The 12,488-nt window shown below is 35.7% G+C and overlaps 1 protein-coding gene across 1 annotated transcript in view; it reads right to left on the bottom strand.

The window, feature by feature from the left end:
* TEX11 (testis expressed 11) overlaps positions 1-12,488 on the bottom strand; it is a 381,172-nt gene that overhangs the window by 134,733 nt on the left and 233,951 nt on the right. The window contains exon 16 of the mRNA XM_003484125.4: positions 9,694-9,796. Coding sequence (XP_003484173.3) covers positions 9,694-9,796 — 103 coding nt within the window. The remainder of the gene's footprint in view (positions 1-9,693; positions 9,797-12,488) is intronic.

Genomic DNA, 12,488 nt, shown 5'->3' on the forward strand with positions numbered 1-12,488 from the left:
CAAAGTCATGATCTTTGACTAAAATAGAATTAATAAAAAAGTCATCTGGAAATCTGCAAATGTTTGGAAAATAAACAACATACTTCTAAATAATCCATGGGTTTAAACTGGAGTCAAAAGTCCTATTGGAAAGTATTCTGAACTGAATTAAAATGAAAACACAGGAAGTTCCAGTTGTGGCTCAGTGGTAATGAACCCTACTAGTATCCAAGAGGATGTGGGTTCGATCCCTGGACTTGATCAGGGGGTTAAGGATGAAGAGTTTCCATGAGCTGTGGTGTAGGTTGCAGATGTGGCTCAGATCCCATGTTGCTGTGGCTGTGGACTAGGCCAGCAGCTGCAGCTCTGATTTGACACCTAGCCTGTGAACTTCCCTATGCCACAGGTGCATCCCTAAAATAAAATAAAATAAAATAAAATAAAACAAAATACAAATAAAATAAAATACAAATAAAATGAAAACACAGTATATCAAAATTTGTGGACTATCACCAAAGCAGTACTTAGAAGGTAATTTATAGTATTCACTGTTTATGTTAGACCCAAATAAAATTAAATTAATGACCTTAGCTTTCACTTTTGGAAACTAGAAAAGGAAGAGCAAATGAAGCTCAAAATAAGTAGAAGAATGGAAATGATAAAGAGCAGAACATAAATACATGAAATATAAAACAGAAAAAAAGAGCAAAATCTGTGAAACCAAAAGCTGGTTCTTGGAGATCAATAAAATTGGTCAACTTGTAGCCACTCTGACAGGGAGAAAAAGAAACAAGACACAACTTACAAATATCAGGAATGAGAAAGGTGTCATCATTATAGATTTTACAGATATTAAAAGGATAATATGGGAGATATAATGAATGACTTTAGGCCAATACTCCCAACAAATTAGATGAAACAAATTTCTTGAAAGACACAAACTATCAAAGCTCAATTAGGAAATAATAGATAATCTAAAGAGACCTATTATCTATTAAAGAAATTGAGTTTATAATTAAAAACCTTCCCATAAAGAAAACTCCAGCTCTCGATGGCTTCACTTGTGACCTCTACAAAACATTTAACAAAGAAATAATACTAATTAAGCAACACAATCTCTCCTAGAAGGAAGAGGGAATATTTTCCAATTCGTTCTATGGAGCCAGCACTACCCTAATGGCAAAATAAAAAACATTACAGGAAAAGAAACTAGAGAACAATATCACTCATGGACACAGGTAAAAAAATTCTTAAGCTGTTAGCCAATCAAATCTAACATTTTATTAAAACAAACAAACAAACACATTACGACCAAGTGGAGCTTATCCCAGGAATGCAGCATTGGTTTAACAGTTGAAAAATAAATGTAGTCCATTACACTCCCTCCCCTTCCCCCTTGGCAACCACAAGTCTATTCTCTAAGTCCATGATTTTCTTTTCTGAGGAAAGGTTCTTTTGTGCCTTATATTAGACTCTAGATATGTGATATCATATGGTATTTGTCTTTCTCTTTCTGACTTACTTCACTCAGTATGAGAGTCTCTAGTCCATCCATGTTGCTGTAAATGGCATTATTTTCTTTTTTATGGCTGAGTAGTATTCCATTGTGTATATATACCACATCTTCCTAATCCAATCATCTGTCAATGTACATTTGGGTTGATTCCATGTCCTCACTATTGTGAATAGTGCTACAATGAACATGCGGTGCCTATGATTTTTTTAAGGGAAGTTTTGTCCGGATGTATGCCCAAGAGTGGGATTGCTGGGTTCTATGTATAGTTTTCTAAGGTACCTCCATATGGTTCTCCATAGTGGTTGTATCAGCTTACTTTAAGCTTGGGGTTAATAGATGCAGACTCTTGCCTTCGGGATGGATTAGCAATGGGATCTTGCTGTGTAGCCCTGGGAACTCTGTCTAGTCACTTATGATGGAACATGTAATGTGAGAAAAAAGAATGTATACATGTATGTGTAACTGGGTCACCATGCTGTACAGTAGGAAAAAAAGGTTAAAATAAATAAATAAATAAATGTAACCAACTGTATTAACAAACTTTAAAAAAACTGATCATTTCAATAGATGTGGAAAAGTCATATGACCAAATTCAACATCCACTGCTGATAAAAAAAACTCCCTGGAAACTAGAAATGGAAGGGAGCTTCCTCTACCTGAAAAAAGGTACATATGAAAAACCTACAGCTAACATCATACTTAATGGTTGAAGACTGGATGCTTTCCCTCTAAAATCAGGAAAAAAACTTAGAAAAAAAATTGCTTTTTACCAATTTTACTCAACACTGTATGGGAGATTCTAACAAGTACAATAGGCATTAAAAATGTACCCAGATTGGATAGGAAGTAGTAAAATTTGTCTTTATTTGCAGAGACATAATCAACTACATAGAAAATCTGATGGACTCTATAAGAAAGCTATTGGAACTAATAAGTGAGGTTATCAAGTCTACAGGATACAGAACTAATATACAAAAATCACCTGTATTTCTACATATTAGCAATGAGTAATCAGAAACTGAAGTTTTTTTAAATGCCATTTGAAACAGCATAAAATATGGTATACTTAGGGATAAATCTGACAAAAGATGCACAAAACCTATATGCTGAAAGATAGAAAAGATCACTGAGAGAAATTAAAGACCTAAATAAATGGAGGTATATAATTTGTTCACAGATTGGAAGATGTCAATTTTCTCCAACTGATCTATAGATTCAATGAAATCCATATCAATACTTACTTTCATAGATATTGAAAAACTGATTCTAAAATTCATATGGATATACAAAGGACTTAGAAGAACTCAAACAGTTTGAGAGAGAAGAATAAAGCTGGAGGACTAACACTACATGACTTCAAATTTACTACATAGCTATACCAATCAAGACAGTATAGCAATGGTGTAAAGGTAGATGAATAGATCAGTAGAACAGAATGAAGAGTCCAGAAAGAGATCCAAGCACAAATGACAAATGATTTTTCAATAAAGATGCAAAAGCAATTAGGTTGGGAAAGGACAGAATTTTTAAATAAATCAAACTAGAATTATTGGATAGCCATGTACAAAAAAAAACATAAACAAACTTCAATACATACCTTAATTCAAACACAAAAAATTAATGCAAAATGGGTCACAGGGTTAACCATAAACCTAAAACTATTGAATCTCTTGAAGAAAACACAGGCAAAAATTTTTTGTGACCTTGAGTTAGGTAAAGACTTCTTGGAGTTCCTGTCATGGCTCAGCAGAAATGAATCTGACTAGTATCCATGAGGATGCAGGCTTGATCCCTGGCTTTGCTCAGTGGGTTAAGGATTCAGTGTTGCTGTGAGCTGTGCTGTAGGTCGCAGACGAGGCTCAAACCCCACATTGCTGTGGCTGTGGTGTAGGCCAGCAGCTACAGCTCTGATTCGACCCCTAGGCCTGGGAACCTCCATATGCTGTGGGAGTGGCCCTAAAAAAACTGTAGAACACACATCTGATAAATAAATTGTATTGATAATATATAAAGAACTTTCAAAACAATAAGAAAACAAAGTTCTTTACAGAAAACTGGGCAAAATATTTGCACAAACACTCCACCAAAGAAGATATATGGATGTCAAATATTAGACATTATGTAAATGCTAATTATAATCATAGTAAGATACCACTACCTGACTATTAGAATGGCTAAAAACATTTTAATGGGCAATTCCAAGTGCCGGTGAGGATGTAGATCAACTGGAACAGAACATAAAACTCTAGCCACTTAAGAAAAGAGTTAGGCAGTTTCAGTGTTAAACATATACTGACCATACAATCCAGCAATACCACCCCTCAACATTTACCATAGAGAAGTAAAAGCTTGTCATCACACAAAATTTGTAAACAGATGTTTGTAGCACCTTTATTCATAATCACCTAAACTGGAAACCATCCGAATATCCTTCAACTGACAAATGTATAAACTGTGGCATCCATACTTATGAAATACTACTTAATAAAACAAGAACAAACTATGGGAATACAACAGCATGAATGAGTTTCAAATGCATTATGCTAAGTTAAAGAAGCCAAGTTCAAAAAGCTTCATACTGTATGATTCCATTTATGTGACATTCTGGAAAAAGTAAAACTATAGAGATACAAATGAGATCAGTAGAAATCAGGACTGGAAGTGATGGGATGGAGTGACAATAAAGGGGCCTGAGTTAATTTTTTGTTCATATTAATCTTGATTGTGATGGTGGTTACATGACTACATGCAATTGTCAAAACTCACAGAATTACTTCTATTAAAAAACCTCATAGAATCATACACTAAGCAAAAGTAAATTTTAGTGTGTGTATCCTCAACAAACATGTCTAAAAATGGTCACAGGCAACTGGGAAAGAAATAAAAAAATTGAGCTGATGCTAGGTTTAAAAAGTAAAATAATTTTATTCTACTAGAATGTTAAAAGAAAAAGTTTAATAGGAAATCTGGTAGTGCAGATTGTTTTTGCCATTTCTGCTGGTAAAGTTTCAAAAGTTTTTATACTTCAGCATAGTATATCAAGAAAAACACATGCTGGGGTTCTCTTTGTGGCTCAGCAGTTAACGAACCCAACAGGGATCCATGAGGATGTGGGTTCAATCCCTGGCCTCACTCAGTGGGTTAAGGATTCGGCATTGCTGTGGCTGTGGTGTAGGCTGGCAGCTGTAGCTCTGTTTTGACCCCTAGCCTGGGAACTTCCATGTGCCACAAAAGTGGCCCTAAAAAGCAAAAAAAAAAAAAAAAAAAAAGAGAGAGAGAGAGAGAGAGAGAGAAAGAAAAAAGAGAAAAACACACAGAAATCTGTAGTGAAAACGCTGATGATGGACATTATAACAATATTAACCTTGATAAAAAGCTGATTCTAATTTACTACTCCTTACTTAATATAGAGGTTTGGTTTACTAACCTGGAATATTTCTTTTTCAAAGCAGAATAAATCATATTTCTTTTTCTTATAAAGTGAATAACAGAGTCCACTGCACATATAGCAGGTATTAATAAATAGTTGCTTAATTGGATTAGTATAAATTCTATTTGAATCCATTAACTCAAGCTTCTCAATTTCTCAACTTGTACCCTTCACAAAGAACGAGTCGGGAGCTCAAATTGCTCTAAGATTTGCTCAGCTACTCAGAGGGCTGAACAGGAATAATATCACAGTATAGGTATATCTGTAACACATGTAAGTCAAGATACACGTGTGTACAGACATACTAGCTAGGAAACTATCCTTAACAGTGGAAAGGACACTGCACTAATGGGATAAGGTTCATGTGAGCAATTGCAACACTGTCAACTTTGTGGAGAGAAACTCCACTTCAGGGCCAAATCTCTCATTAATAACCTCACTGCCCAAATAAGTGAAAACAATTGAAAGGTATCCTGGAGACTTCCATTCTCTAAAGACATGTTTTTTTTTTTTCCGAGATAATTTTAATTTTATTATCATTAAAATTAAAACAAAGAAATTTCAAATTGTTATAAAACTCATAGACCTCTGAGAATACATTCATAAGCTCAGTCTGTAACATGCAATATTAAACACTTCACTTACATCACTCTTTGCTTTTGCATCCTTTTTATGACATTTGAGTCCTTTACTGATGAGCATTACCTCCTCTTTAGCTACCTCATGCTACTTTATTTTTTTATTTTTATTTTTTTAAATTTTACGGCTGTGCCCACAGCATATGGAGGTTTCTAAGTTAGGGATCGAATTGGAGCTGTAGCTGCTGGCCTACACCACAGCCACAGCAATGTCAGATCCTTAACCCACTGCGTGAGGCCAGGGATGGAACCTGTGTCCTCATGGATGTTAGTCAGATTCATTTTCACTGAGTCATGATGGGAACTCCCCTCTTGCCACTGTAAAAAAGAGAGGTTTACATGTCATATTAATTTCAGGTGTACAACAAAGTGATTCAGCTACATATATTTTTCCAGATTCCTTTCCCTTATCCATTATATAAAATATTGAATGTAGTTTCCTGTGCTATATAGTAGGTCCTTGTTGGTTGTCTATTTTACATATAGGAGTATGTATATATTAACCCCAACCTCCAAATTCATCTCTCCCTCACCCCTTTCACCTTTGGCAACCGTAAGTTTCTTTTCTATGTTTGTGGGTATATTTCTGTTTTGTAAATAAGTTCATTCGATACTTTTTTTTTTTTTTTTTTTAGATTCCACATATAAGTGATATCATATATTTGTCTCTCTTTGTCTGGCTTATTCCACTTAGTATGATGGTCTCCAGGTCTACCTCTAAAGACAATTCTTTACTGATTGCAATATAATTTCCCTCTGCCCCTGCATCTTTTTAAAGGTAATTTTTAATAGGCTGGTTCAAATGAGAGAAAGCACAAAAAAGTATAATTTCCTCCAATTCTTTTCTCACATTTGCCTAGTTCCTATTCCTTCTTTCAATAGGTGGACCATATTCTTTTATTTTTATGCAACCTTCCATAGTTTCTTTTTGTGTAGTTGTATCATCTTTGCCTAGGAAAGCTATAATATATATTGAACTCCACTGTCTTAAAAACTATTTTATCTCTCAGAAGAGAGGATTAAGATGGCGGAATAGAAGGACTGGAGCTCAACTTCTCTCCTAAAAACAACAAAATTCACAACTAAAGACTGAGCATTCTTCACCCAAATGGACCGGAAGCCTTAAAAAAAAACACACCCTACGCCAGAAGAAAAAGAGGAGGACAGATCAAGAGGTAGGAGGGGCAATTTCATGACATAAACAACCCCATACCTCTGGGGTGGGAAGCCCCACAGACTGGAAACTAACTGGTTCACAAAGACTCACCTACAGGAGTGAGAGTTCTGAGCCCCACATCAAACCCTCACCTGTGGGGATCTGGCACTGGGAGAAAGAGCCCCTGGAGCATCTGGCATTGAAGGCCAGTGGGGCTGGTGCGCAGGAGCTCCACAGGACTGGGGGAAATGGAGACCCCATTCTTAAAAGGTGCACACAGACTTTCACGTGCACTGGGTCCCAGGGAAAAGCAAAGTCTCCATGGGAATCTGGGTCAAACCTGACTGCAGTTCTTGGAGGACATCCTGGGAAAACAGGGGTGAACGTGGCTTGTTGTGAGGGAAGGACATTGATCTCGGGAATATTCAGCAGCTGTGCCTTTCTCTGGAGGTGGCCATTTTGGGAAAATCTGGCCCCACCCGTCAGTCAGCTGCTGAGAAGCCCCAGGGCAAACAACTATCCAGGTGGGATCACAGCCCCGCCCCTCAGGAAACAGGCCACCTAAAGACCCCACAGGCACACAGCTGCCTCTAATCCCATCCAGAGACTGAGCCCCACCCACCAGAGGGATTAGAATCAGCTCCACCTACCAGGGGGCAGGCACCAGCCCCTCCCATCAGGAAGCCTACAGCAAGCCCCCATACTGACTTCAGCCACAAGGGGGGCAGCCACCAGAAGTAAGAGAGGCTACAACTCTATTATCTGTAAAAAGGTCACCACCTTTTTTGAAAAGACAGAGAACTATAACTCAGATGAGGGAGAAAGGAAAAATCCCACAACATAAGCTAAGTGATGAGGAGATTTTCAGCATCCAGGAAAAAGATTTTAGATTGCTGATGCTAAAGATGTTGCAAGACATTGGAAATAAACTGGAGGCAAAGATGGATAACTTACAGGAAACACTGACCAAAGAGATACAAGATATAAAACTTAAACAAGAAGAGATGCAAAATACAATAACTGAAATAAAAAATTCACTAGAAGCAGCTAACAGCAGAATACAGGAGGCAGAAGAACGAATAAGCGAGGTGGAGGACAGATTAGTGGAAATTACGGATGCAGAACAGAAAAGAGAAAGACGGTTGAAAACAAATGAAGAGAGTCTCAGAGAACTCTGGGACAACGTTAAATGCACCAACATCCATATTATAGGGGTGCCAGAAGGAGAAGAGGGAGAGAAGGGGACAGAAAAAAAATATTCCAAGAGAATATAGCTGAAAACTTCCCTAACATGGGGAAGGAACCACTCTCTCAAATCCAGGAAGCACAATGAGTACCATATAAAATAAACCCAAGGAGGAACACCCCGAGACACATATTAATCAAACTCACCAAAATTAAAGACAAAGAGAAAATCTTGAAAGCAGGTAGGGAAAAGAAACAAGTAACATACAAGGGAACCCCAATAAGGTTATCGGAAGATTTTTCAGCAGAAACTCTGCAGGCCAGAAGGGAGTGGCATGATATACTTAACGTGATGAAAGGAAAAAAGCTCCAACCAAGATTACTCTACCCAGCAAGGCTCTCGTTCAGATTTGAAGGAGAAATCAAAACCTTCACAGATAAACAAAAGCTGAGAGAATTCAGCAACACTAAACCAGCCTTACAACAAGTACTAAAGGAACTTCTCTAGGCAGAAAAGAAAACACAGCAACAGGAAACAAAAATTCCACAAATGATAAGGGTTACCAGTAAAGGTATATATACAGTAAAGATACAAAATCATCCATGCACAATTATACCACCAAAATCAGAAATCATGAGAAGAGGTGGGTACAAATGCAGGACACTGGAGATGAACTTGCAATTAAGAGAACAACAACTTAAAACAATCTCATATACATATAGACTCTTATATCAAAACTTCAGAATAACTGAAAACCAAAAATCTACAATTGATACACAAACAAGGAATCTCTGGAGAAGAAATATATCTCATAGTAAATAAGTGCATAATCCACCATGAAGGGGGTCATTTGACATCATTCTTGGAATGCTGAAGTCTCCTTAGAACTGATTTCCTCTCCATCAAAGAATTTATGATAATTATAATTAAATAATGCAACTGTACAATTAAATAATACAGTTCTACAATTGTATTATTAATAACCATTTCTCTCCATGGTACAATGTAAGGTCTATAATGTCTTGTTTATCACATCACCTAGAATGATGTAATGCCTATATTGAAGAATCAATAAGATGTAACAAATTGTGAGGACATATTTATATAGTTACACTGTTTTTTAACCAATTTATGCATTTTATATTTTACTTATTTTCAGAGGGTGTATTATTTTTGTTATTCTTACCAGTTATGTTATTCTTTTTATTATGCTATATATAATATTTAATGGTATATAAGGCTTTCTTCTTTATAAATTTTAGTTGCATAATATACACAATTTTAATATAATGCTAATTTTTAAAGAAAAATTGAAACGTAATAGATAATACTAAATAGATGAAAGCCATACAAAATGGGATAAAGTATAGAATAAATTTCCTATTTGTCTCAGCATATTTTCCATTCCATTTCTCCAGAGGGAGTCACTTAATCTCTTTCTTAAGATCCATGATATAATAATCTGTGTGAATGTAATTGTGTTTAAATATATGTATTTTATTTTGTAAAAAAAAATTTCAAAATAAAATAAAACTAGCCTTGGGAACAACAGTAAATAGCAAATTTTACCAATCAGCTAGACAGAGCCAAGAAATGCTCTTTGTGCGCACTTAGTACTGTTAGAATATTTTTATATCTACCATATAGAAACAATATAGACAGCTATATAATACAGATAAAAAGGATAAAAATAAATAAATAAAAACTATTTTATCTCTGTTACTCTCAAAGAGGATTATTTATTCTTTGTGTTAACAGTCAAATATAACTGATAACTAACATTTATACCTCTGTCAGAGCTGCCTTCTAGGACTGCAATCTTGAATACATAAAATTGAGTGAAAATATTTGTAGGGTCACATCGTTCTGCTTCTGTCACTGCTTCTTTAGCCTGAACAAAGAAATATAGGGTTGCTTTTATGAAAGGTATAAGGAAGACCTTACAATTACTAATAGTATTTACTAATACTATTTATTAGTACTTATTAGTATTTACTAGTTTATTGGTATTAGTATTAGTATTTAGTAATTTATTATAACACAGTCATAATGGCTGAAGGATACTCATAATGAAAGGACATGAATCTAAGAAAAATCTTTAAAAAGTCATTCTCTTAGAATGCTGTAGAAATAGTGAATTCTGCTTCTGAAAATAGGGCACATTATATATGTCAAACCAACCCTCCTACTGAAAACAGCCAAAAATGTTGGATAATATTATTTTTTACTGTAAAGCAACTGACTAGTAAAGCAATTACCATGCATGCAATATCTAAGGAAAAGTGAGGTCCCAGAGAAGTAAGTAGAGAATTAAAGCCACTTTTTTCCCCCAGTAGGCATTTGCAAATCTAGGCAAATGCTAACTTTAGTGTGTGTGTGTGTGTGTGTGTGTGTGTGTGTGTGTGTTTTAATGGATGCACCCGTGGCATATGAAAATTCCCAGGTCAGGGGCTCAATCTGAGGCTCAGCTTCAACCTATGCTGTAGCTATGGCAACACCAGATCCTTTAACCTACTGTGCTAAGCCAGGGACCCAATCTGTACCTCTGCAGTGACCTGAGTTGCTGCAGTCGGATTCTTAACTCAGTGTGCCACAGCAGGAAATCCACTAACTTTAGTTTTAATGTACCTTACTAGGTCAGGAAACAGGGTCCACCATTGTGCTACTACAAGAGACTAAGTTAGCTTTAAGAACACACATAGGCTGAAAGTGAAAGGGTGGAAAAAGATATTCTGTGCAATGGTAATCAAAAGAGAGCAAGACAACGAGATCCTACTAATGGAAAAGAATATTTTAAAAAGAATGTATACATGTGTATAACTAAACCTTTGCTGTACAACAGAAATTAGCATATTGTAAATCAACTACACTTTAATTTAAAAAAAAGAAAGCATTTGAAAAAGAGAATGCAAGAGTAGCTATACTTATCAGATAAAATAGACAAACAAAACTGGTCACAAGAGACAAAGAAGGTCAGCATATAGTGATAAAGGGGTCAATTCATCAAGAGGATATAACAATTGTAAATATATACACATTCAATATTAGAAAACATATATTAACCAAACTGAAGGGAGTAATAGAAATATATAACAGTAGGGGACACTTCAACACCCCACTTTCAATAATGCATAGGTCATCCAGACAGAAAGTCAATCAATAGTGGACCTAAATAACACTACAGACAAAAGTGACCTAAAAGACACATACAGAACATCCCATCCAACAGCACCAGAATATATAGTCCTCACACACACACAGAGAACAAATTCTAGGACAAATCATATGTTAGGCCAGAAAGAAAGCCTTAACAAATTTAAGAAGATCAAAGTCATATCAAGCATCTTTTCCACCACAATGGCATGGAACAACAATAACAACAAAATAAGAGAAAAAAATCATAAATGCACGGAAATTAAATAACACACTCCTGAATAACCAATGGATCAAAGAAGAAATCAAAAGGACAATTAGAAAGTATTTTGAGGAGTTCCCATTGTGGCACAGTGGAAAGGAATCCAACTAGGAACCATGAGGTTGCAGGTTCGATCCCTGGCCTCACTCAGTGGGTTAATGATCCAGCGTTGCCATGAGCTGTGGTGTAGGCCAGCAGCTGTTGCTCCAATTAGACCCTTAGCCTGGGAACCTCCATATGCCACAAGTGCGGCCCTAAAAAGCAAAAAGACAAAAAAAAAAAAAGAAAGAAAGAAAAAGAAAGTATTTTGAGAACAACAAAGAAAACATGATATATCAAAACTTAAAAAAAAAAAACAGAAAACTCAAAAAAAAAAAAAAAAAGAGTTCCTTTGTGGTGCAACTGGTTGAGTATCCAGCATTGTCACTGCAGTGGCCTGGGAACTTCCACATGGGCAGGAATGGCCAAAAAACCCAAAGAAAACAATAAACAACAACAACAACAACAAAACAGAAACAAACCCCCCAAAACTCAGGGAATATGGGAAAAATAGTTCTAAGAAGGAAGTTTATAGCAATAAATGCCTACATTAAGAAAAGATCTCAAACAACATAACTTTACTCTTCAAGGAATTAAGAAAATGAAGAAAAAACTAAGCCCAAATTTAGCAGAAGGAGGGAATTAAAGATTAGAGAAAAAAGATAAATGAAATAGAGACTGGAAAGATAATAGAAAAAAATCAATGAAACTAAGAATTAAATAACCTACTAAGACTGAATCAGGACAAAACAGAAAATCTAAAAAGACCAATAATAAGAAGATTGAATCAATAATCAAAAACCTTCCAATAAAGAAAAGCTCAGGACCAGACATTTTCAGTAGTGAATTATATCACATTTGAAGAAGAATTAATGCCAATCTTTCTTAAACTCTTCCAACTGAAGAGGGAACACTTCAAAATTCATATTATGAGGCCAGCATTACCCTGAGACCAAAGCCATATAGGGATACCACAAGAAAAAAAGTAACAGGCCAATATCCTCAATGAATACATATGTAAAAATTCTCAACAAAATATTAGCAAACAGAATTCAACAGCCCATTAAAAGGGTCACACACCATGATCAAGTGGGACTTATCCCTGGAACACACAGACAGTTTGACATAC

Source organism: Sus scrofa, chromosome X (genome assembly GCF_000003025.6).
Source record: "Sus scrofa isolate TJ Tabasco breed Duroc chromosome X, Sscrofa11.1, whole genome shotgun sequence".
In the NCBI taxonomy this organism is placed as follows: Eukaryota; Metazoa; Chordata; class Mammalia; order Artiodactyla; family Suidae; genus Sus; species Sus scrofa.